At 40.7% G+C, this 26572-nt stretch overlaps 2 protein-coding genes across 5 annotated transcripts; both read right to left on the bottom strand.

The window, feature by feature from the left end:
- Window positions 1-4588: 4588 nt before the first annotated feature.
- On the bottom strand, window positions 4589-15842 carry LOC102203802 (catenin beta-1-like). Of its 3 annotated transcripts, XM_005728275.2 has the most exons (17): window positions 15572-15842; window positions 14541-14590; window positions 13596-13805; window positions 12727-12977; window positions 12379-12617; window positions 10015-10216; window positions 9757-9901; window positions 9495-9598; window positions 9236-9370; window positions 8922-9125; window positions 8653-8811; window positions 8416-8535; window positions 7905-8055; window positions 7692-7813; window positions 7484-7544; window positions 5655-5850; window positions 4589-5554 (listed from the first exon to the last, which is right to left on the bottom strand). In XM_005728275.2, the coding sequence occupies exons 2-16, from the start codon at window positions 14551-14553 to the stop codon at window positions 5660-5662; spliced, it is 2307 nt and encodes a 768-aa protein (XP_005728332.1). In that variant the 5' UTR covers window positions 14554-14590; window positions 15572-15842; the 3' UTR covers window positions 4589-5554; window positions 5655-5659. The 3 variants fall into 3 exon arrangements, with proteins under 3 accessions (XP_005728332.1, XP_005728333.1, XP_013765109.1); XM_005728276.1 differs by lacking the exons at window positions 14541-14590; window positions 15572-15842 and adding an exon at window positions 13910-14123; XM_013909655.1 differs by lacking the exons at window positions 14541-14590; window positions 15572-15842 and having other exon boundaries at window positions 13596-14123.
- Window positions 15843-18832: 2990 nt separating this feature from the next.
- Window positions 18833-26455, bottom strand: dync1li1 (dynein, cytoplasmic 1, light intermediate chain 1). 2 transcript variants are annotated; one of them, XM_005728274.1, is made up of 13 exons: window positions 26253-26455; window positions 25916-25989; window positions 23842-23958; window positions 23456-23686; window positions 23052-23206; window positions 22764-22857; window positions 22091-22226; window positions 21889-22000; window positions 21587-21646; window positions 21403-21447; window positions 21189-21276; window positions 20951-21073; window positions 18833-19094 (listed from the first exon to the last, which is right to left on the bottom strand). In XM_005728274.1, the coding sequence occupies exons 1-13, from the start codon at window positions 26354-26356 to the stop codon at window positions 18976-18978; spliced, it is 1458 nt and encodes a 485-aa protein (XP_005728331.1). In that variant the 5' UTR covers window positions 26357-26455; the 3' UTR covers window positions 18833-18975. The 2 variants fall into 2 exon arrangements, with proteins under 2 accessions (XP_005728331.1, XP_013765126.1); XM_013909672.1 differs by lacking the exon at window positions 18833-19094 and adding an exon at window positions 19485-19709.
- Between the last annotated feature and the right edge of the window lie 117 nt (window positions 26456-26572).

Raw genomic sequence — 26572 nt, 5'->3', positions numbered from 1 at the left:
CTGTCTTAATTTCAAAAAAGAAGTCACCTCTTGGCAGGGCCACACATGCATCATTCTTCTGCCAACCATTGCAGCACCACTAAGCTCTCTGGACTCCCAGAGCTATCTGTTCAGTTCAGTGGTCCTTTTCTCCAACGACTCTGCTCAGGACACCAGAGCTTGTCTTCGCTCCAGTGTTCCCCTCAGAGTGGAGCAGCAGCCTTATGCATCCTACACACAGGTCCCAACAAAGGGAAGTCTCCTGGCCCTTCCTCCTGCAGACTATAAGTGGAAAATCTTAGTCTACACAGCAGGGGTTCAGCTAATCCAGAGTCTCAAGAGGATACCTGTGTACCCTGAGCCCAGTGTCTTCCCCAGAGCCCGCGCCCCTTATTTCACCAATCCACACAGCAGCTATACAACTCGGTACTAACAATTACCCAGGATGCTTTAGTCTCTTTAGTGTTTATGTCTGCACATCCCTCACTCTTTATCATTATTACATACTTCAGCTTCTCTATACAGCATGCACAATTCACATACTTCCTCCTAAAGTTATCCCTTTGACCTTGACTCTCTGCATCACGGATACCTGGAAGGTGTGCTTATGACTACACTTTAAAATGCAGGGGAAAAGTACACAATATCTTACGTTTCTCAGCATATAAATCCTTTTATTTTGCTGACAGAGTGACAACATGCACCCCACCCCCAAATTTTATTTTTTTGAAAACAGACATCACAAGGATTTAGACTGATTACAAGACTCAAGAGAGGAGACACAGCAGGTACCAGGCATTAGTCCAATGATGACAGACTGGCTGATTAGCGGCTCAGAGTTGGTCCATCAAAGTGGGCTGAGTGCAGGCGTGAACAGTATGGAGGGCCACAAGTGCCAAAAGAATATAAATAAATACATCATTAAATACTAAATGTGCCATTAATAAATTAAAATTGAAAATAACTAATTAAATATAGAAATGATTAAATATGAATTAATTTCATTTTTGCAATATTTGAGAACTTATTTCCAATTCTATTCATCAATAACATATCTAAATATTTATTTATTTAATTATTATTATTTTTTTAATTCTTTTTGGTACTCAATACTTAAAAAAGGACCTTCTGTGTGTGTTTGAAGTTGGATAACGCTGGTAAACTCACACTTTTTAAGCCCAAAACTAACTAACAAAATGAAATAACCATACTATTTTTTAATAAAGAAGAAATATTTATTGATCCAAAGACAGGTTTTACCTATCTTGGTATCACCAGTACTGGTTTTATTTTGTTGTATTTATCCGCGACACCTTAAAGGCCGGTCCCTGAAAGTATTGTCGGACATAAACCGGTTTGTGGTGCAAAAACACTCTAGTCTGAATGACTGAATTGACTTTGGACTCCTGAAGGCCACAAGGATGATTGTCAAATTGTGGAGAAAAATTGAGGTATCTTTTAGGAATAGATGAAAGTGTTAACTTGTTGTATTACACTGGATGAAACTGACTTATATAATCAGAGAGCTACTTATTACTTTTAGCAAATTTTCAGATTTTCAGAGGTAACTGCTGTGTGTGGGTTGGAGAAATGCAGAGGGCAATGGAGGGGGAGGGGTCCGGGCACAGGCGTCCCCTTGGTGGGCTCCACAGCTTCACAGCAATGGGTTCCTTGTTGTGTCCTTCCATCTGCTGAGGGAATATGGTTCACTTATTCCCTCAGCAAACTTTCCCGGCTGAAGTTTGAAGGAGCAGAGGCTCCTCAGAGTCCCAGATGAAGCGCCACGCTGCCCCGACTTGTCTGTGTGTGGGCCTCGAACAGAGCTCGCTTTGAAGTAACAATACTGTGATCTTTGCTGTGATCTGACTAGGAGTGACTGGAGTCAAGTTTCCCACAGCTCTCTCCAGTGATTTTTGGGAGCACTATACCTGGGGGGTGGGGGGAGATCCAGTATACTTCAGCTAATACAACCGGGTCTTGGTTTTGTTGTTGTTTTTTAAGCAGTTTAAATAAGAGTTAATATAGTATAAATAAAATTGATAAACAGATAGAGACTCTAAGATGCATTATCAGAGATTAGCAGCTTCATCTTGTCTACTACAAAATACCAGACTGAAAATGAAAGCCTTGAAATAGTTCTTAAAGATAACTGAGATAATTAAAAGTTTCTTTTAACTCCCCCCAGAGTTAAAGTTTGCATCGAGCCTGCAGCATTTTGGAAGGCTTCCAGGTGGGGGGGGTGCTCTCTCTGAGCAGACTTAGCTGATACACCAGAGCTCCAAACTTCCTTATCTGCATCTAGTTTCTTGAAGAGTGTAATTCCACAGAGTACTGCAATTACAACCTTGCTCAGTGTGCTGATGTGGACCTTACGCAGTAAACTGTGCGTATGTCCTTTGGAACAACAGGGGGATATTAAAGCTTGGAGACGGCTCAACATTCCCATGTTTTTTTTTTTCAATTTAAGTTACTTGTAAATAGAAATGATGTGATTGGAGTTCCACCTCCATTAATTATAAAAGAACAAGTCTCTGTTCTGTTCATATTTTATATTTACTTAATATGCACGTTGGAAAAAGCCAGTGTGGTGGTTTAAAAAAATGCATCAACATTTAACAAAACAAGTGACAAAGCCATTATGAGCCACTTGACTAGATCTATTATTGTCACAGGGTTAACAACTCTGCAATAAACCCCATGGCTGATTTTTTTGGGTTGTTACTGCCACATAGTACCTGAGCAAACACGCTATGTTACATTTTCTCTCTCCCTGTCACACACACATGCAGACACACACACAGTGTGTAAGTGCAAAAAATAACATTGTATAGGAATAATTAATGTCAATATCATCATTCCAGCTTTCAAGCAGCACCATAGACAGCAGGGGTCGGGGAAATGGACAAAGTTGCTTAGGTAATGACCTCAAAACAGATTTAGCCTCTCAAAAGTAAAAGACAAGTGTAATGTTTGTAACCATATAGGACAAAAGAAAGACGCCCATTAACAGGTCCTCACAGACTGCCTGGACGTGGTCGCCGTATAACAAGCTCACTCATCAATCGTTTTCAGTGGGCCAGGGTCTACATATATCACACGCATATTACAGTACGAGTGCGTATTTTCAACATATAAATTTAACGATGTTTCAATCCTTTAGAAAAGCAAAGACAAAAGCCGTCAGAGCTTCACATTTCTGGCCTTTGCTCGGCAAAGTCACTGGCAGCACTGCTTAGATCCACAGTCCAGGCAGTATACTCATCTTGCTGATAAAGTGTTTTGTAGTTGATGTCAACAGGTTCCCAGTTTCCACAAATCACAGCAGGGTCAGGAAGTACAAGTGAGCTATCTTGGTGTTCATGATTTAAAAAGATGCCCACTGTCATTTTTTAATCAGTGGAATGTAACATAGAGAACATTTTTGCAGCTGAAATGTAATTCATAAGGAAAACATGCACTACATAAATAAAGTTAAGCTTTCACAAGAGAGAACTATGAATTAAACATATAGTGGAACTTTATAATCTGTCCAGTTTTAGGTGATGCAGTCAGTATATACATGCTTTGTCTAGGGGCACATTTGATATGTAGATTGGGTTCTTCCTGTTTTTGGGCGTTGGAGCTTTAGCACAGCTGCCACTTCAGAAGTTAAGCCTTTGATTATGTAGATGACCCCACCCAAGGATTCAGACGTTCTCACTATCAGTACATTTCCATTAACATGGAATACACATTACAATACAATTTCAATTCAACGTTTGGCTACTTCAGGGTTCGTAAAGACAGACCTAAAAAAAAACCACTGACTTTAGTCAGAGTATAAAAAGCACAGTGCATTATTCTTTAACAACTATGTTCAAACCACTAAAGCAGACCATTAAGTCGCTCCTTTGTTAGTTTTCTTCAGTGTCAAAAGCTCACAGAAAGCATCACCCTTCCTATTGAGAAGTGAACTTCAAACATCTTTCCTCCATAATCCACCTTAAACTGCTCACTGAGCAGGGCTTTGTCATGTCTTACTCTGTGACCAGTTTATATTGATACTTTGGTTTTCTTTGCTTTTCAACTCATCAGTGCTCTTACAAAATTGTTGGCTGCATGTGAAAAGAGTTTCTATTGTGATAACTGTCCTACCTTTGCCGTTTAATATATGCGAGGGCTGCTTTTACAGGCTGACAACATGAGCTCATCAATTGTGTTATATACCAACTAACAAGTGAAACGCACAAGAGGGGGGAGAGAGAAAAAACAAAAAAAAACTTCATTTCAGCTCATTTAATGAAAAAGGGACCATCTTTAACCAACAATATTAGCAACCGCTAATACTACAGTAGGGTAATAGCCTCAATTCTCATGAATGTGCATTCAAAAGGGATTTTTGATAATCTATAGTACTGCTTATAACATAGTGCACCTTTAAATTCAATGTGGGCCAGACGTTAGCACATCTGCATTTAAAAAAAACAAACAAAAAAAACCAAACACATTTGCAAATAAGTGCTGATTACTGTGATTATCCAACGGACATCGTTTGACGATGGTAGTCTTAACAATTGACAAAAAAACATGATGCTCTAAACTTTAAGTAAAGAAACTGAACAGACACCAGTTGAAATAAAATGTAATTTTATTGTTCAGCCGTGTCACAACCTCATCTCCAAAATAAGCACAGCAGGACTACAACTGTTCATCAACCTAGCTACCTTTGATAGCACATAAAACCAGGTTTTATAAGACCACCAACGATAGCGTTAAACTTTTCTATCAGACAACCAATTATAGCATACAAAATAGTTGTTAACCTACCAGTGATACTGTATATAAAACACTTGTCTCTAAATTTATCCCCAACCCACCCTCAATTTCACCCGCATCCCTCTTTAGAACATTTGTGACACCGACATATTTTATGCTTAAACAAGCACATAAAGAATGCATAATTCTCCATTTTCGAGATTATAAAAAAAACTACACAATGTTACACTTTAAGTCAGAGTACAATTCAACTGATTATTAGTGTTCTACACATTCGACCATAAACCAAAGGAACATTGTATAATATCACTATAACTTAACACTACATGTAATATACGTTTAAAAAAAAAAAAAAAAAAAAAATTACAAATGATTAGCATTGAAAAGGAAATGAAGATGGCTAGTGAAGGCAAGCTGGGTCAGTACCATAACAGAATGAGTAATACAAAAAAGAAATAAAAAATGTATAAGAAAAATAGAAACAAAATTAAAAAAAAACAAACTGATAATACAGGCAAGGCTAAAACAATTGTGTTTCAAACTTTAAAATCCATCTCTGTTGCACTCATCCATAATGGTAACCTGCTCCAAGACCTCCAATGAGTGATTCCACATCTGATCCTTTAACCCTTCTCCCCCCCCCACACACACACACACTTTCAACTTGCTTAAACATTCCTGTGGCAACCATCTTAGTTTTCTTGTGTCAGGCACTTTCTAATACCCCTTACTCCTCTCTTTACCTTTAACACACAGGCCAATCATAATGCTGCTTCAGAAAATACAGGCCAATCACAATGCAGGTTCTATCAGAATACAACTGCAAAAAAAAGAAGCATAGGACAAAGATGAAATATTAATATCGTCCTGGTGATATAAGAAGAAGCTTTACTGCTAACTGATAATCAAGTCCAACTTACCAATTCTACAGGTCTGTGTCAAACCAGGCCAGCTGGTTGCTGTCCATTAGGTCCTGGGTGTGGCCGAGGTCTGGCAATGGATCAGTGTGGTGACCCAGGTCGGGCAGAGTGTCAGCATGGTAGTCAGCACCTTCCATCATAGGGTCTAACAGGGTGTCCTGACCGTAAGCTGGTGGGTAGGCCCGGTAGGCTGCATCTGAAAAGCAAAAGAGAAAAGTACAGTAAGTGATAACGGGTCCAAAGTATAAACACACTGCAGTTTAGTCGTTTTACTCTTAAACAGCAAAATGAACAGCCAACAGTGGTAAATACCAGCATGTGATCTTGAACAAATGATGAAGTGATGCACAAATCATTTTGATCATTAAAAATAAATAATAAAAAAAATTGTGGGTTGTAGTGTATAGTCACACTTCAAATTAATAAAAGCCTTTATTGCAGTGTCTGCAAACCAAAAATCTAAATATTAGTGCAGTAACAATTAAGTTCTTGATAGTGTCTTGTTTACTTTGAAGACTGATCAGTGCCAGGCACACTTACTAGTCACAGAGGGCTCAAATTAAAGGTAGCCCCTCGTTTCCCCACTCACGTCAAAGCAGATTTTAACGGCTAAAACGTGAAACACTAATTTAAGGTTTGTGTTACACTATTTAGCTATAAGGCGATTTAACCACAGATGGGTCCTATAATACTATGTTGCTCCCTGGTCTGGAATATGCAGACCGTGCAGCTTTAGTCAGATATAACCCTGAATTATCACCTGGCAATTGTATAAATACTCAGTTACTGCAGAGTGGGGCTTAACAAACCAGCGGCTGACATCACAGAGGTCACGTCCCTCTTTTATACAACTTATTTAACACGATTTGGTAGATGTGGTTAAATGGCACTGTGGGACATAAGCAAATCTTATAATACATTAAAAATGTATTTATTTCTTTGTCCACCAACTCTTGTTAGATCAGGAGCTGAGCAAACGCAAGTTATAACAATCAAATATTACAGCATCATGCTGCCCAGCAAGGACCCTGCAATGGGATAAAATGACCAATTTAAGCATTTATGCACCAGTAACACCTTATAAAAGCAATTTATTTTTATTTTGTAGATACAAAATAACATCTGATTTATTCCCCAGATGTGATGCCATCAACCTGCTGGGCAACCACCTATCAAGGGGATTATATATAAATTTAAAATTCTCAGTGAGATTAAGTATCATTTGCAAACAGCATGATCAGTCCAAACAATACTCTAGCATGGGTATGTGTGATAAATATCATGCTACTTTAAGGCCACCTTGTTTCTTATCAGCTTTTTTTGTCATGTGTCACTTGTTAAATTGTGCATTTAAATAATCTTGTTTTGAACTTCTGTCAAAGCACTTTATCTTTTCTGCCCTTCAAATTTTACTGTCACACCTCAAGCATATATGCATTGCACAAAAGCAAAAAACAGAAACGGGGGGGTCAAATCATTTTTGATCGTTTACAAGAACAGTTATTATGCAATCTTATTGCTTTTGGTCCGTTTACAAAAAACAAACAAAGAACAAAAACTATTTTCTTAGTCCAGGTTTGAGTGCCACTAATACTGGGTAAGCATTTCTAGAAATAACCAATGGTTAGAAATAACAATTACATTTTTAGTTAAGCAAATAGTACAAGTAGAATTTCAATATGCACATGCATGCTGCAATTATAAGATTAAGTTTTGGAAGAAAAAAATTGCTATTAATCACAGCAAGTTGTGCAATTAATTTTTTAAGTCAACTTACAGAGCTGCACATAAGAAATAAACACATAAATGAACAAAAATGAAGTACTCACCATCCTGCCTATAAGCAAGAGGGTCTCCCTGTGCACCTATATCCAATCCCAGGTCTCCGGTCTATAGAAAGATTAAGAATTGAGTGAGTTGTACAATTTGAGGTAAACCAGCAAAATAGATTAAGGCAAATTGATCATAAATTGCCTCATTTTCTTGTTTCAATGGGGAAAAATGCAAAAGTTAAAGATATTAATAATGTACACGTACATCATTCCAGGCCATAGGCTCAGTTCTGAACAAAGAGCTGGTCAGCTCCACAGAAAGGCGTTTCTTGTAGTCCTGGGGCTTATCCTCAGACATGCGGAACAGGACAGCTGCAGCATAGGTTGCTACAAGAAGAATGCACAGCAACAGTCAGAGATTTCAAGCTACCACTAGCAAAAATGTGTACAGTTTGTATTTTGTTCCTTGCACACTCACCAACTCCCTCATTACGGGAGTGCAGCAGCTCAGTGAGAGGTGCAGTGGCTCCTTCAGCTTCGATTGCCTCAGCAGCTTCTTTATCCTGGGCCAGTTCACACAGCACACCTGCCGCCACACGCTGGATATTCTCCACTGGAGAATAAAGCAACTGAAAACAAAAGCAGACAATGAACAACATAGTTAATACAATTAGTGTAAGTAGTGGACAAATGGTGCAAAAAAAACAAAAACAAACTAATGAGACTATAGGGACAGAACTAAGGGATTATAGCAATGATAAGTGTTAAAAAACAAAAAAAACAACAACAAAAAACAACAAAAAAAAAAACCCTGTCCCAGCTTCTTTTTTTTTTCCCTCTTTTTTTTTTTAAATTAAAATAAATTAAATCTGGCATCAGGTTCAAAATAAGTATTTTGGAAATTTTTAAGTGTCACAAACAAACTTAAGATTTATTTTTAAAAAACAAAACACTGGGCGTGGAACTGGAAGTTGGGGTTTTATCCTCACCTGGACAAAAAGTGGAATGGTGTTGAGCCCTCTGATGACGATTCTGTTGTGCACATCTCGGGCCAAGATGTGCAGAGCTCCTGTGCAACCTTCCACTATTTCCTCCATGCGCACACCCTCCTGTATGATTCAAGTTTTCATGAGATGAAAAGGAGAAAGGGAGGAAAAAAAACAAAAACAAAAAAAACACCACATTCTTGATGTTCAGATAAAGAAAACATCTAGCTTGTTACACACCACAAACTGCTGCTGGTTGCCTCCCATGCTAGTGCGCCTCTGGGTGTCCTGATGAGCTCTGACAAGCAGCTGCACCAGTCGAGGGATAGCGCCTTGCTCCCGCAAAGCACTGTGGTTGGCTGGGCAAAGAGCCAGGTTGCGAATCAGACCAACTGTGGCCTATAAGGGAAGGAATATTTGGCATATTTAGAGTTGGAATATATCTTCATGAATTCTGAGAGTGATTTTACCAGTCATCTGGAAATATGTAAAAGTAAAGGAATAACGACCTTGATTAAAGGCCAGTGGGATGGAGGGTGCAGCAGTTTGACCACCACAGGCAGGCCATAGTGAAGGCGAACAGCATTCTGGGCCATCTCAGCATCCTGATGGCGGGAAGTCAGGTGACGAAGTGCACAGACCGCAGGCTCTGTGATGTCCTCTCTGTCACCAGCTCGAAGTACTGTTCGCACTAAAGCCTCAATGCCACCAACCTAAAATAAGGGGTGGGGGGGTGTTAGTGGCAGATAAAGATTTTCTTTTTTGAATTCATTTCCACACCACAGCATTTTTATATTTTCTAAGAAGCTGTGCGTTTACTTACCTGACAGACCATGAGTTTGTTACTATAATTGTTGCAGGTTAGGTTGGAGAGGATGCCTGCGGCACATGTTACGACATTGATGTCATCACTGCCCAGCAGCTGGACTAGAGTGCCCAAGAGACCTTCCATCCCCTCCTAGAGAGCAGAGGACAGGACAGAGAAGACATCTAAATAAAGTAGACTATCAGAATTTATGAGTTTTATTCAAGAAGTTACATTAAGTGGGATTCTTTTAAGGAGGCGGGCCTTGTATGTTTACCTGTTTAGTGGCAGCATCTGAAAGATTCCTCAGAGTCCAGAGGCAGTTCTGGACCAGACGCTGGCTGGGGTCTGTCAGATGAAGTCCCAAAGCCTGCATGCCTCCTACAAACAAGGTCAGACAACATTTTACTATTAGAAGCCCTTCTGCACTGAAGAAAAGCATAACAGTAAACAAGCGAGACCTGTAATAATGCCCACAGTTGTACTGCAATGATTTAAATACAGCATACATTTTTAATTTGTATTTATTTTTTACATACCAGCCTCTACAATGGCAGGCTTGTTGCTTGAGCAGACTGAGAGAACCTTGAGCACCCTGCTTGTGGTCCACAGCAGTTTCTCATATGTGAAAGTCCTCATGATGTTGACCAGAGCCTGGGGTCCACCGCTGGCCAGAATGATCAGCTAAGAATAAAGACAAGTTTATGTTTACACTGGCATACAAACTGCTGGTTGTTTTAGCAGACAAGTATGAAGACAATGTACTCAAGTTGATAAATTAGTCAGAGCTCCAATACCTTGCTTTCCTGATTGCCATATGCCAAGATCTGCAGGCAGTCAGTAGTGATGGCCAGAAACTTGACATTAGTGTTGGACAACAGTGCCACCATCTTCTGCAATCCTCCAGCTAGGCGCACTGCCATTTTTGCCCCTTCCTGATGCAACAACAGGTTGTGGAGTGTGGTGATAGCATAGAACAAAACGCTGTCCACCGGTGAACTAAAGGGGAGGGGAAAATAAAGGAAAAGTAGTTATGGAAAAGTTGACTCATCTTTAAAGAATCTACGTAACAGTAAAATGCAAACAAGCATGCCACACATTCACACACAGAGTGCAAGTTTGTCATACACAGGGCATTATGACTCGGCTTAGATGCCAATAAAAACAAAAAAATTAAAAGAAAAAAATAAGATACACCAAGTGCCATTACACATTTTGAGTTGTTTGCATAAGCAACAGATGCAAGACCACATTTTATGAATAATCAAAATTGTTTTAACTATAACTTCCAAAGATTATACAACCATTAATAGTGCAATTCAACAGCAGTTTTATTAAGTCTCCAAAGCCTATTAATTGTCCAGTTAAGTTTAGCAATTGGAAATGACTCAGCACAAAAAAAAACCAAAAAAAAAAAACAACAACATTATTTTACCAGGACTCACATCTACTGTAAAGCCATTTGCAAATTAATGCTGATACTTAAGAGAACTGAACCAGTACATCACTTTTCCCTTTCTGTTCTCATCTCTCATCCAATCTCAAGGCAACATTTACATAATTTCAAGAGCAATAAAAGCAGTACAGAGAAATGCTCACTGCAAAATGGATAAAAACCTCACGGTCAAACCATTAAAGCCCTAAAAACTTTAAAATGGTACCTATATGCAAGTTTATTCAGCAGTTTTACAAAAAGGTGGCAGTTCCTTTCTTCTTGATGTACTGCTCCATCTTTCACTTAAACCATTAGTAATATGATTCCAGGAACAAATTCAAACACATGTGCGCCATCCAACAGGCTGTAACTTGCCAGAGATCCAACTGTTTTGGCTGTGTGTTTAGGCTTTTCATGAAGAAACGCAAACACTAAAAGAAAGGAAGGAGGGCAGACATTTCAACTGAGTTGCAGGACCTTTTCTTTTGAAATTTGTCTGGTTGTGAATGTCTGGATTGGCTATATTGTAACACAACCAACATTTGTCAATCTGTTTAGCCCACATCAAAGTACGCGTGCTAAACTGTACATAGTTATGGAAAATTATAATAGTGTCAACATTTTCAGTGTATTTGCTCGGTCATAATTGATAAGACTTACAGCAGAACACACTGTTGCATTGTACAGACTTGCACAGCAGACTGTGGAAAGCTCAAGCATCTGAGAACAGATGATCTTAAAATAAAGATATTCTGCAAATAACTTTAGTCGTACAGGACTGAAGTAATCATCTAAAACTATACCAAGCAGACATTACAAGCTATAAAGCAGCACTACATAGCACATTGGGTAGCACTTTGTAATGTCTCACTATTAAGCATTAGTAAGGTATTAGGGATCACTAAATCCATCATTTATATATCACTACATCTACTTAGAATGTAATTTATAAATACAGATGTAATTGTACTGATACATACAAGTACTACCCATCTGTTAATGTACACTATACAGCAATCGCTGCTATTAATCAGTCATAATATATGTATATTTATAAATGCCATGTTAAGTAGGAGTAATGTTATATAAATGATGAATTAAGCACTTGCCAATACCTTAATAGCAGGAAATTATAATAAAGGGCAACCAAAGATTTAAAGAAATGTTCTATACAATGCTGAACATCCTGGACTGGGCACTGGAACACCATCCTAGAGTGTCTTTTCTCACATATAGCAAACGCGACCAGAAACATCAAATTAGGCAAGTTGGACACATCAAGCAGAAAAGTAAGAAGTAAGACAACCTACTAGCTGTGAATTGAACATTTACTCAATTTCAAGAGGAATAAAAGTACAGAAAAATGCTCTGTACTTAATTTGACAATTGGAAAACCTCATTGTTAAACTATTAGCTAGCCTCTACCAATCTCACATTTGCACAACTGGACATTGCACAGAATAAGTCCAAGGGAGATAGTAGATTAACGACCTAACATCTGATGCCACTACATTTGCATTCACACATGCACCTCAACCTGTAAATGTCTGTAAAGTTCAGGACTGCAGTGCCAAGTGTGGAAATTGCTTCAGTCAGGTGTTCTGTATTCTAGTCACCAAATGTCTCATTGACATTCTCCATTACATAATCTGTACTAAAGGTTGAAGGGGCTGGCTGCAGCACATATTACAATTTTGATTTTCTCACTAAAAATCCCATTTCTTACCTCAGCATCTTGACCAGGGCAGGGATGCCTCCAGATTTGAAGATAGCAAGGAGACCCTCTCGATGGTGGGAAAGGTTGTGTAAGGTGCCAGCAGAACAACGAGCAGTCTCCACATCACCACTATTTTGCATGGCGCGAACAACTGCTGAAACCATTTGTGGTGAACGCATAAGGGCATGGCGAGATGCCTCTTTCTTTGACAACTGATGCACCATTACAGCTGCTTTATTCACAACAACCTAGGACAAAGAATATGTTTGTTAGTGATGCCAGCTGTATTGCTACCAACTACAACGATATCAGAAGTTACCTTGTCGGCATCTGATTTTATTAACATGTTAAGCATACCTGGTCCTCATCATTAAGCAGTTTAGTGAGCTCAGGGATCGCACGAGTGGCCAGCTCAGCATCATCTTGATAGTTAATGAGGTTAACTACAGCATGCTTTAGCATTTGCGATGGCTCTGCAAGACGCTGCACAGCAGTTGGATGGGCTGCATCCAGCTGAGTAGGTGGGATCTGGATGCCCTCCTCCAAAGTCTCAGGGAACATGGCAGCGCGTACACGCTGGGCCCGGGTCATGGCATAGCCCTCAATGTCTGACAGAAATGGAAAATTACAATACAATTACGCTACAGAAATATAAAGAACAGTTTTTCTTTTAGCATTTCACTCATGTACAATCAAGCCTGCCGTTTTTATTTTAAATGAATTTTTATTAAATTAATTTATTCCTGATCAATTTTTTAAAAGAGTAGTGATTTCACAATACACAAGAGTAAAAGCACCACGCGAAACCCAATCAGTGCCTAACAGTACATGCCACATAACCAAACCAGCTCAGAGCCTCAGGCATGGACACCAAAAGACCTCTGAAGGTGTCCTTTGATATCTGATACCAAGACAGTTCATAATCCTTTAAGTCCTGTAATTTCCAAGTTGTAGTTGGCATGAATCAGACTTGCCACAGCGTGAGCTTGTAGTTGGTCCTTCCTTGAATCATTGTCTGTTGGTACTCACTACAGGATAAGCCTTTATAACTCAGGACCACTACAGCCGTCTTAGCATCATTTGACTCTTCTCAAAATTGTTTGTCTTTATGTTTCCATTTTATCTTACATTCACCATATTGACTAACATATTTCCTGAGTACAAATGAGTGAACATTTGAGTGGATATAATATTTTGGCTCCTGTGCCTACATTAGTATCTCATACCTGTAGCCTCTGGAGTGAAAGGCTGGTTGAACTCCCAGTCATAAAGAGTTGGATCCTCCTCTTCAGCATCTGGGTTCCCTTTACCACTCAGGGATGGTGCTGTGGTTGTGACGCCAGACTGAATGCCTGAGTCCAGATAGGACTGCTGCTGCCACTGACTTACAACAACCTTGCTGTCACCTATTGCCATGTCCAACTCCATCAAATCAGCTGTGCAAAAAAAGGACAAAGTGAGACACAAGAAGGAATACATGACAAAAAATATTTACTTCACCAACTTTAAGCATAGTTTTCAAATAAGATCTTTCACCAACCTTATTTATGGAAGTTTGTTGTAGGAAAATAAAGAGCGGGAAAATTAAATTGACAAGTATACATTTGTTTAACTGAAACCAAAAAGAAATATCTCTCTCTACATGTGATACTCTAGGGTACTTTGCTGGTAATTTTAACATTTCTCGTCATACCAACTTAAGATGCATTTAAATCAAATCAAATCACTTTTATTGTCACATCACATGTGCAGGTACATTGGTACAGCACATGTGAGTGAAATTCTTGTGTGCGAGCTTCACAAGCAACAGAGTTGTGCAAAATACAATAATGTAAACAAGCAAAATACAAGAATGGCTACATCTGAAACTAATAAATATATGTACAATATATAATAGTATATGCATTTCTGGATGTGTATACTAAATATTTTTCTACGTGTGTGTGTACACATATTTTACAAATTAAAATATGTGTACACACACACACACACACACACACACACACACACACACACAGTTTACTGAAAGACAAAACTAGATGAAAGAAAAAGCTAAAAACAAATTATTTAAGATACCGTGAAATCTGGTCATGCTTCTCCTTTTCTCAAATAAGCTTTATACTGAGATCTTAAAACAAAACTCTTGAAAATGATCAGTTCTCCATACTTACACTGGGTAGCCATTGTTCTTGCCTGCCCTCAGCCCGCACAGCAGATATACCTGTAAAAAAATGTTTCGAACACTCAGGAAAAACTACCAACTCAAACTCAACTTCATTTCTGGCAAAACCAAACCGTCAAGCTCTGGGTTTCTCCAGCGACCACTCAATATTAAAGTCACAGTCTACTGCTCTACCTGTATAAGTGATCGAGATGCTTGTTTGGTTTGCTATCTTAGCTTTGAGGGGAAATGCCGAGCCTCCACCTCCAAACGAGTGAGTAAAGCGGTGGGTATTTCCAGGCCAGCACGAACACAATTCACCATTCAGCGGCAAAGAACATCAAAGGCATATTTCTCCCCCTCCCCCTACCACGGCCAAGTTCCGACCTCGCAGCTTGGGTTTCCAATGAGAGAAACTACCCCCCCCCCTCCGCCCCGCAATCACTTCAATGACTCCTCCTCTCATGGTGGGTCCAACTACAAGCGTAACAAGCTGGCTAATCACAACTAATCGAGAAAAAAAAAACCTAAATGGATGGTCTCACCAATCACCAAATATATTTTATTTGTACACAATTCAAGGACTAGCGTGTATTAGCCACCCCTATTAGCTAACAGGTTGGCTAGCTTACCTTGAAAGCTCGTTATGCTAGCCTAACGTGCGCAGCTAACCTATCCGCTAGTTAGCTAACATAAACAAACACTGTTTAGGAATTTGACCACTGTCTAAAAATGCGCATGAGCCGTCCTGAGAAGCAACCAATATTGATAGCCGTTATTTTTCACAAACAAATCCATTAGTACAATTCCGACTTTCAAGCACGCTCCCATTTTTAAATTTCTGATTTGATAAGCACAGCTAGCCAGGACGTATGAAAAGTAGTTCCAAGCGCCACCGTACAAAACCTGCTGTGCTGCCAGCCAAATCAGAAAACCCCACCGGAGCCCCCTCCCTAGCCAAAGACGATTTTCTTTGCTAAACCATAACCTGACGCACTGTACGATATTGTATAAAAGCGGTAATAAGCGTAGCATATTTACCAGAATCGAGCGGCACCTCCGTGGTTCTTGTCAGGAGAAAAGAAATCCCCTTTCTCTTAGCTGAAAATAGGAGAAGGGCTGCTAGGTGAACCACCCGTAGAAGTCCGAACCACACCCGCTGCTGCGCCGCCGAAGATGTTGCTTCCGCCAGTGCAATCAAACATCAAGATGGCGAACGGAGAAATACAGTATTCTTCCGCACTTGGAAAACTAGGGCCTCGGATTTAAACAAAGTTGTAGCATCAAAAATCACAGTTTTACCGTAATAGCCAGGTAGTGGTGTCTTTTTGTTTTAAGAACAAGGGCTGTGTTGGCTCTTAGGTCTTATAGCAAGGTAATGAGAGTTTTTCATGTGGGAAGCGGCGGTGGGGTAGTGGAGGGGAAGGCGAGGTGCCTTCATTAGACAGGAATGAGATTCAGCGGGTGCTAATATGACAGAGCGCTTTGATTAACATGCAGCAAATGAAAAAGGCACAAACATTTCCGCTAATAGGACTCTACATTCATTTACTTAATGAGTGAATTAAGTCGCAGTTTTGGCAAGCATGGTCCGAGCACTTTCTACACCTGTATACAGTTAAAGAGGGATTTTGCAAATGCTTGACTGCAGTAGTTAATGGAAGAAGAGGAGGGTGGATAGGAGAGGGGATGGAGGGACAGAGTCAGCTACACGCTATATAAAATTCCTATAATAATTACATAATTAAATCGACCACATTGTACTTTCCAGGAGGCATTAAGTGATCTTGAACTGATACATGAGGTTTACAAGTCTTAGGATCATTTAATATTTTGATTATTTTTAAATTATCGGAACATTGCTAATATGTGCATTTTATTCTGGGCAGCTGTATATGTATTTGCTATGCACAGGCAGTGTATCAGTCTAATAGTCAAACATTCACTTATGCTTTTAATACATTCCTGCCTGTGCTTAAGCTTCTTAGGATTGCATACACACAAGCATCAAAAGAATTACAGTTAATCGACTGCAGAGCTCAATTTCCCCCATTAAAGAGTCATAAAATGAGAGAGGCTGTTGATATGAAATGAACACATGCAAAGCACAGAGCAATGCGGACTATTTGTGCATGATCATGTGCGCCATGCATGCCTCAAGCCAGAAAAGGTCAAAGTCCAAAGTGCTATTGAGAAGCATATACCTACTGTTGTTACTACTGTTACTATAGTGACTGACAGGTACGATACTACAATGAAAAGTTTTATATTCCTGTAATTTATTTGATGATGAAAATGATGTTAGTTTGTAGTATGGCAATAAAAACATGAATTTGCATGTAGGTGTAATGATTCTCAGTGATGCAGCCAGACCAAATGAATACATGAGACTGCATTTCCATCATTTTGAGCTTTATTGTCTCAGCATGTGGAGCTAAAATCAAGAAACCAGCTCAGGCATGCATCAAAGTAACAATAATAATAATAATAATAATAATAATAATAATACACACTGCAAGTTATCATCTGCAGATTAGAATGTGAACCAGGCGTCTCCTGTAGCATTGTGTGTCAAACAGAAATCCACACCCTTTGCATGAATTTATCTGACATAATGTGATGTTCATATTCCTTCCAGTCTCTTATGTAAGCAGGTTTAAGAGTTTATTAAAGACATGAAACCTAGCATTTCATGTTAATCATGGGGGGAATGTAAGAATGGGAAGGACATGCAAGCTCTACAACAAGTCAGTGGATTTAAGCCCAAGACCCGGTTGCTATGTGGTAACAGTGCTGACCAATGCACCGATTCTAATAATGTGATGTGTTAAACCAACACTTTTGTGTAAGGGTTTATTCATTTGCTGTTCCTCAGAGTCTTTATAAATACTATATATTGTATAGTGTATATTCATGGTGGTCAAGGTAAAAAGTAAACCACTAGAAACACAATAAGAGCTTTTAATATGATTGTTGCTTCATGATCCCAATGGTATTTAATATTGTGCTCTTTTGTTTGAGTCTTAGGACAAGCACTGCACTCAAAACAGTGTCTGAAAACACTTCTTATGTTTCATCCACTTGCAAGTCATGTGCACCAAAGGCCACAACTGATATTTTTCATTCTTCAAAACAAAGGATAATCCAAGGTCACTTGCAGGTCACTGAAGCGGGTGGGCTCAACCTTCAGGTACCTAACTTAAGAGACTGCAGATTTTGTCTGTCAAAAAACAAAACGGAAGCCAGGTGGATGAATCCGAATAAATACAACTTTTATTTAACTGATTGACAGATCTGATTATACAAACGTCAACACAGAGATCTGAAATAACGGGACCGATCAGCGAGACAATGACTGTACATTCTTGTTGTGACCCCCCCCCCCCCCCCCAAAAGCCATTCCCCTTGCCAGCAGTAACTATGGAACTTAATTGCTAGTGTTTCTGAACAACTAAAGCTCAGCTACACACCTACCCTCTGAAACCTTCCCTTTTTTCAGTGCACAGTCTGGTCTGTACCTCGAGGGGCAGTTTGGCCAATCGTCGGGTACCATGACAGAAGAGCTTGAGTGTCAGGTCTGTTGTTTGGTTTGTGTAGTAATGCAGGCTCTGTTGCTGCAATTAGAGTTTGCACTGTTTTAAGAGTTTCTAGTGTAAGAGCATAGTAATGTTTTTGTTTTGTTTTGTCATTTGGTTGAAATGCAAACAGCCAAAAAAATCTCTCGACGAAACATTTCTATTTGCCTCACTCTCATTCACACACACACACACACACACACACACACACACACACACACACACACACACACACACACACAAAACTAATATGTTTTTCCCCTTCATCATAAAAAACTTCTTGCAGTTTTTATGTCAGGCATTTTTCTTTTTCCTTCTTCTACACGTCTTCCTCTGGCCAAGTGTGACTTACCAGACATACATTAAACCCATGAACACACACACACATTCATCCCTATGTTATTACCTAAGTGCAGTTTCATCATCATGCGCCCTCAGCGTTTCCTACAGTAAAAACACCACCTGTACCATCACAATCAGTGGATGGATAAAACACCATTGTTGTCGTTCTTGCAATCCAACCAACTCTCATCCCAGCCTTTACACCCCCATTGCCCCCCTCCCACTAACCATATACTTCTCATGTAACAGACCGTCTTGTATTTAAAAGAGACAAATACTTGTCCTTGGTGTAACAGCTGGGAAGAAAACAGGGAGTGAGCAGGAACAAAGTGTGGGTAAAGGGCGAGTTCGTCTCCTTTAGGAGAAAGTGAAGGAGAATGGGGAAGAGGGGGGGGGACTGGTATGTCCACCCGTTCCCTTTTCCCTGCATCTTTATGACGAGGTGGAGAGTGAGAGTGGAGGGAAGAAGGGAGGCGGGCGGTGAGTGAAGTGCAGGGGATGGAGGGAAGGAGAGCAGGGTGCTGGTCTTCATGTGTCCTGCCCATCGGTGGCAGGGGTGTCGTTGGCATTGGACAAGTCAGAGTCAGTCTCTCGGCTGGCTATGCGGTCCAGCTCTGCCTGGACGTCGCTGAGGCCCAGCTTTGAACCTACAAATGTTAGCAGGGACGTACAAATCGGTGCTATGTCACAGAGTACACGATCAAATAAACAAGCCGCTTAGCCAATGCAGCAAATAGCAGTGCGTTTTCACAGCACTGAGTGGTTAACAATGCACAATGCAATAGAGAGAGAAAGAGGGAGAGAGAGAGTAAAAAAAAAAAAAAAGCTAAGTGCACATGGTTAAAATAAGAGCTGGGTAAGAAGCTGATCATTCATCATGGACAGTTATGAAAAGTAACATGATTTTAGTACTGTTAATGGATACTTTTCATCTTTAATACAAGCAGACGACTGCACTGGTTTCAGTGGTCTCATTCTGTCTCAACTCATTTGCATGAGGAACCGCAGCGCTTCTGCTGCTCCTCAGGATAATGACAATAGGCTTATAAATTCAACAGAGGGAGCCAAGCCAACGATGCAAAGTGGTAAAATATGTTTTTCAAAGTCTTTATTAGTGCCATTCCTATCTACATATAGAAAGAGATCATTTACTTCTGTCCAGGTTTACACATTTGTGCAATAACTGTGATCATATCAATCCTATTTTAAAAGGCATCAAAGTACTGTATTCAACTGCCGTTGGCTCTTCTTGCACTTGTTATCTAAATTACACAGCAAAAGGCAATATATTAGAATATAAAGATTTTTATATAAATATACAATTTTTATATTAATATAAAGCTTTCATTTGAATATGAAAGTTTCCACAGTGTGTGCATGACTGCTGAAAACACCTGCATGTATGCTGGCTACACAAAGTAAGCTGTTTACAGCTATCGTGTTTTTAAGCGTATTTCCTTCATATAACCCAGCCTTACTCAGAATCATGTGCACTGACTTTGGCAGATGTTAGTGAAATGCAATGCAACATGCAAACAAATCATTCAAATTATTTAAAGTGAGAGAGTAACAAGAAGACAGGGGTATTAGGGAAAAGGGAAAATAAATGGGATGCGACTGTCATTAAAATCCATTCATCCTTGTCTTCCTGGTTTGCTGCTGGTAATCTTCACATTTTGTAGATGTGCTCCTAGCCACAAAAATCAGCACATTTATTCTATTACATATTCGATCATTGAGACTAATCTCTGAAGGCAAAATTTAGGCATATGGCAGAGAAGTAATTAAATAGCCATGGGATCATCTCCTGGACCCCTACTTTAGTTCTCAGCTTGGGCAAACTTATATATAGACATAACCTCCATATTGAAAGGATAGATCATGAGTAAATAAATTAACATAAACAGAAAGCCCGCAGCCCAGTCTCTGTCTTTATACGAGAAGTAAATAGTGATACAGGAGGACTGATCCCAGCAATACTCCTGCTTTGGATGCTGGAGAAGGCGTGTCAAAAGAATAAATGGGTGCTCTCGGTGTCATACACAAGCAATAATGATGAGAAATATCTTGCTCACACACACCTTAACGTGGCCAGCATCCTCTGACTAGTGCATACACACACACACACACACACACACACACATTATGAATGGCGTTAACAGTGAGACTGCACACAAGATGGTGAGGGTTAGTTAAGAAGGACAAGACGTTCACACGGAGCTACAAACAGACAGAGAGACGACGGTGATGGGTGTAGGTTTGTGCAACTTGTAGATGCACACAGGCCCTTTAATGACTGTCTTTATTAAGGGTTGTGTTTACGTCTGGAGTGTGAGGATGAGAGTCAAGAGGAAGGATGGCAAACAGGTGACAAAAACAAACAGAAGCTCAGGTGATGAGTACTGAATAAATATGCGATGTCTTCAAAGACAGCTGAATAACAGGTCACTTCTATTCAGGGGTACAAAAGCAGAGCGCTTCCAACGCCTCAGCGCGTTCTCACCTGACTTCCGTACAGTTCCCGGTGTATTGTTGCCACCACCTGGTGTGCCGGGCCCTGCCGTCCCCGCTTTCTTTGTCAGTAGACTGTTGAAGAAATTGGCTAGCACACCCTCACTAGTCTGACCTGCAGCATAATGAGACTCGAGTTAAAAAACATGCGCACAGACGTACAAACAGAAGCGCACTTAGAGAGAAACCGACACGCGCGTCTGTGCGCAAGGACGAAATGCCTGACATACCGGACTGTGGCATAGCATTTGCTACGTTGGCCGCTGCAGAGCGATTACTCGTCCTCGGAGAGCCCGTGGGTGCCCTGCTTGTGGTGTCCTATATTAGGGGAAAAAAACAAAAAACAAGTTGAGTTCACACATAAGGACACTGGAGGGAGCTTTCTGTTATCATGCGAGCCAAAACTTGGGAGGAAAAAATAAATAAATAAAATGGACCGCTCACCACTGGTCGTCCTGCTGTCACAGCGGGCTGTTTGGCGAGCAGCGACTGTAAATTAGAGCACAACATGCACACGCACTCGAATTAGCCCTTCATTAACATATTAAAACCCTCAAGTGTGAGTTAATTTGAGCACCTGCAAGCAGCAAACCCAAATAGCATCGACACTGGTGAAATGTTTTCTGACCTGCAGCTTTACCAGAAACACTTGGTCGTCTTCTGCCTGAATCTCCTTTTCGTGCACAATCTAATGAAAGAGAAAAAACCCCCACAACATATAAATGTATCAATGTTTTTTTGCTTCTTCGTAGCTCAAAAGCAACTGGATTTGACCAAAAATGATTGTGACTCCTGCAGGGACATTAAAGGTTAGTGCAACCGCTATGAACTGTAAAAATGATGGCTTGTTGGTAGCATATGATATTATAATAGTAATCTAAGTGTGACTTGGTGGGATTAACTGGCATAAGAGGATGTTTCAGCATGTACCTTTCTGACTGGTGGCTTAACTATTACATCCTCGAAGCTGTCCTCTGCTTTTATTGTCTGGAAGTTCTCATGAAGTATGGCGATCTTTTTCTCGTTGTCCCAACCTGATGGACTGGTGGAGGGGGGAGACTTGGTTACAAAACAGATACAGGTGGTGCCCACAGCACTTTAAATATGCACATGTGCGCAAAACCCTGCTTACATAAAGACTGCATCTCTTTCCACCACTTGCGCAGGGCAGTGGAATGGAAAGCCATAGAGTCTGTGGACCAGGTATTTATACAGGATGTCCAGGTTCTTCATTTCCTTCACTGATGTGTAAAGCAGAGAGGCGCCGTCTGACACAGCTGTCAAGGATGTTTTCAACAATCAAATATCTAGAGTCAGAAACGATGAGAAACACTAACAAAAACTAAATTCTTTTAATAACAGTGACACTGAAAAACCCAATTCTGGCTTATAATTGCTACAGGGGCACAAAAGAACTGAGGCAGCGTGCAATTATTTTAGTCTTTGTGCTCGTTTTTAAACACAATAAACCTGAAAAATGAAATCCTGCTTTCACTCACTATTGACTGAGTGAAATTATGCAGAGAAACAAACAACTTGAAGCAATACTGGGTGAACTCTGACAATGACTGAACTCAGTTTGCAAAAATAAATGAAAACACCGTCAACAGTTCAACTTTTAACAGCTTACAGTGCCAGGGAAATCCTATGGACAAAACACCTCATAGAAGGCAACAGACAAAATGTAAAGCTCCACAGCCACGTAAAGACACTGCATATGCACCGCATTTTCATTATGTTCTCTACAACAGTACGACTTTTGCGTTACAGGTTGCGCTAGCCATCAGTTTGACAAGGAAGGATACACTGCAGACAGAAATGTCTGATGTGGAACTGGATGAAATCCAGGTGTTCGTCTCTGTAGTCGTGCTCTTTTTCCAGTGTGCTGATAGCATCGCACTGAGGAACGGATAAACAGACGCCAGAGATGAATGCTTGTACAGAGATGCAAAAAATAAGCACTGTGTTGCTATGACATGAAACCTTTCCTGCTAAAAAAAACCCAAAACAAACAATAGACCCAAAACTCCATCTTAAAATTACACATGCTACAACTTTTGCAGCGTGTGGAGGAAAAACAGTGTTATGTGTACCTTTGTGCAGACCACCACTACTGGTATTCCCAGGTTGTGCGTAAGTGTGTTGTCTCCTAAGGGCAGCAGCACGCTCTCTTCTTCTTCACTCCTCCTCTGCGGTGCTCCATCCTCCCCGGTGCCCGGCTCTGTGTACTCCTGGAACTGCTTTACCACTGCGTGCAAATGCAAGCAAACACCGTTATGGTGCACAGACAGATAAGCAATTATTGGGACCTTGAAGAGGTCAGTTTTTAAAAACCTCCTGTTAGAATTCTTCTAATGAACCTCTTTAGACAAACCCATTTAAGTCTTTTACAAAGATGCCACTTCTCTGAGTAACATTTAATATTTCTAAGATCAATTTTTGTGAAGAAATTATGATTTATCTACTTCTAAGTCTGACTGCTGTCAGTATGACTCACGTCTGTGCTCCAGCTCCCGCAGCTTTTCTGGGGGGACTCGGAGTTTGTCAATGTGTTCCCTAGCAACGGCGGCCCACTTCTGGAGAGAGTCCAGGGCGTTCCAAGGCCGCGACATGTCAACCGTTATCAGGAGCAACGTGTTGTCGATAGAGTCCACCGGTACAGCTACTCCCTGTAGACCCTTATGGTAAAGGTCTCCGTCTAACACCCAAGCATTACATCTAGTGTGGTCTAAATACACAAACACACACAAAGCAGGTTCAAGTAAACATTCCGATACAGCCTCCTGATATATTCAGCGCTCGAGTTTACTCTGCAGTCACAAAAACAGAAGCACAGTAAGACTCTGTAATTTGTTTTGTGAACAGCAGGCGTTTGCAGGTTACCATCAATGTCATCGTCGTGAACACTGAAGTAGAGATATTCCAGGCCACGGCCTTTCATGTACTCTTCAACCCCTTGTAGCTTTGCAACCAAAGTGGTCTTTCCCGAGCCCACCTCACCTAAACACACATAAAGTCAGTACATAACATACAGTAAATATAACCAGTCAAACACAATATGCACCCCCCCAATCAGATACAACAACACAAGAACAGAAAATAAATAAATAAATTTGGAAAAAGCATTTTAAGTGGCATGAAAACTGAGGTCTACCAATGCACTACAGGCCTGTTTCAGGTATACAATTTGATAATTAACCTCCATCTGGTGTTATGAGCTGCACATAATTCAAAGGTAATACCTATAATATTAATATATAGGAAGCATTTTCCTATAGGGAAGGTGTGCCACAAAAATTGCTTTCTTTGCCTAACCAGCAAACTTCAAATGTATTATTAATAAGACAGGCGACAGGGTGGTTAGCACAGTCTCCTCACAGCAAGAAGCTCCTGGATTCTAGGGCCTTTCTGTGTGGAGTTTAGACTCACCGGTGTGTCTGTGTCTATGTTAGCCCTGTGACAGACTGGCAGGCTGCCCAGGGCATACCTTGCCTCTCGCCCTATGACAGCTGGGATAGGCTCCAGCCCCCCTGCAACCCTGACTCTAATAGGTGGAAGAAAATGAATGGATAGATGTTACAGAAAAGACAAAACGCATCAGCCTGATTAGAACACATTATATAGATTTTGTGTTTTATGGTTCTTTTCTGCATGTTTACTACTAGTTTTAGTTTATTCCTCGAATGTGCCCCTCACTTTTGACTATGATCCCAACGATGTCTTATTGAAAGGATCACTGCATATAAACAGGTATGAATGATATATGATTAAATTTGTGTCCTTTATATCACGATATATACACTTATATTTAATGTGTGTTTTATGCAAATTGTGAAGAACTATGAAACTGTGTTTTTAAAAAAAAATACTGTAAAAAATTAAATCCTTTTTTTAGCGTTTAAAATGTAATTTAACAATAACAGACATGAAATGGCATTAGCTATTACCTTCATAAAATAATTAGTCTTTTTTTGTCATACATTTTCACTACGTTTTGTCTGGTAAATAAATAAATGCATAAAAACTCAATGGCACAAATAAGATTCCATTGAAACTACATTTAGAAAACTCTGAACTGAAACAAAAAAAACTGTCTATGGTTAATATATATGTATTTTTTGCTTATGTCACAGAGGTTATTGTTTTAAAGAGCGATCTAAGGACGATACAATATGCTGTGTATATGTGGAGACATTTAAGCAGTTCCTGCTATCCTCTTAGCTGACACAAAAGCATTGTTATTGTATGTGATTAGGTCAGAGCTGCATCCATTCCTGCTCGCTGCCATATTAATTTATACCGACAGGGGGACTCAACGCATCATAAAGCAGTGCTGATGATGTTGTCACAGGTAGCATTATAGTCAAATGGCCTCTCGCCGTCATTGTACACGGGTATAGCTGTCTGATTAGCTGGAATGGGTGTGCGGGCTGCGGATTATCCCGGACGGATGTGCCGACAGTGTGTTTTGTGTCGTGGCACGAGAATGGAGCGAGACAGGGAGGCACCCTGTCCGCTTCACCCACGCGGAGCTCTGTGGTCCTGCACAATAAAACAACAACAACACAGTCCGCTGGTCTGTCCCGTCCACTCACAATCATCTCTGCCTAGCTGCTGCTAGCATCGCTGACTGCTAGAATGACTTGCAGGCTTTCAAAGCGGCTGTATTAGCTTACATATCATCGTGTGTGTGTGTGTGTGTGTGTGTGTGTGTGTGTGTGTGCGCGCGCGCGCATGACCGCGCGCCAGTGCAGGCGCTCACAAAATACACCTGTCTCCACCTCTCCTCAGCTAGCCCACGCATCAACAACAAAGCCTCATCAGTCCAAAGAGATGCTAGCTTAGCAGGAAAATTAAGTCTAACTGCTCGGATGAGGTGATCACCAATTCCTTGGCTGTTGGAGCTAACGGTGCCTACTGGTTAGCCAGGAGAGTGCAGACAAACACAGATACCCACCCATGACCAGGACATTTTTCCCAGACGGTAGCTTTGATCTTGAATGGGTTGACACTTCGCTCAGGATTGTGGACCTGCACACAGAGCATCCCCGTTACAACACGCCCAAACATGCTTGTTCATTCATTCATTCACAAACAAACGACTGACAGCGAGAAGCTAAAACAAGCTAGTAGTAATGCTGCTGCTGCTGTGTCACCAGTGCCCAGTCTGGTGCTGATGCTAGCTAGCCTCGTTAGCAGGCTAGCTGTCAAACCATCCTTATCCCAGCACAGTGGACTCTCCGCGCCCCCAAATTCTGCTCCCAATAAACCAGCTCTAATCAGCCATCGCCCACCATAAGTTCTGCCCATCATCCTCTTCTGGATTGGAGTTCTCCAGTGTGCTCCTAGGTCCAGTTGAATTGGAGGATAATAGTGCACTCCTCCCTGAAGTCGCCATCTTCGCAGGGCTTGGAAACCGAACGGAGCGCCCGGATGTAGCAGCAGAGCGCTAACCTAGCCCGGCCCGGGGCGTGGTCCGCCCGCACAAAGCTGCTGTCCCTGCTCCAGACATGAAATGATCTCAGCCACAGGGCAGTGTGACACAAACCCAGGCAAAGTCCACATGCAGTGTTTCTGCATTATTCAAAATAAATCTGTGTAAAACCAACAACAC

The sequence above is a fragment of the Pundamilia nyererei genome, unplaced genomic scaffold (genome assembly GCF_000239375.1).
Source record: "Pundamilia nyererei isolate P.nyererei 1_Seehausen unplaced genomic scaffold, PunNye1.0 scaffold00028, whole genome shotgun sequence".
Lineage (NCBI taxonomy): Eukaryota > Metazoa > Chordata > Actinopteri > Cichliformes > Cichlidae > Pundamilia > Pundamilia nyererei.
This window is presented reverse-complemented; position numbering and strand designations above follow the sequence as displayed.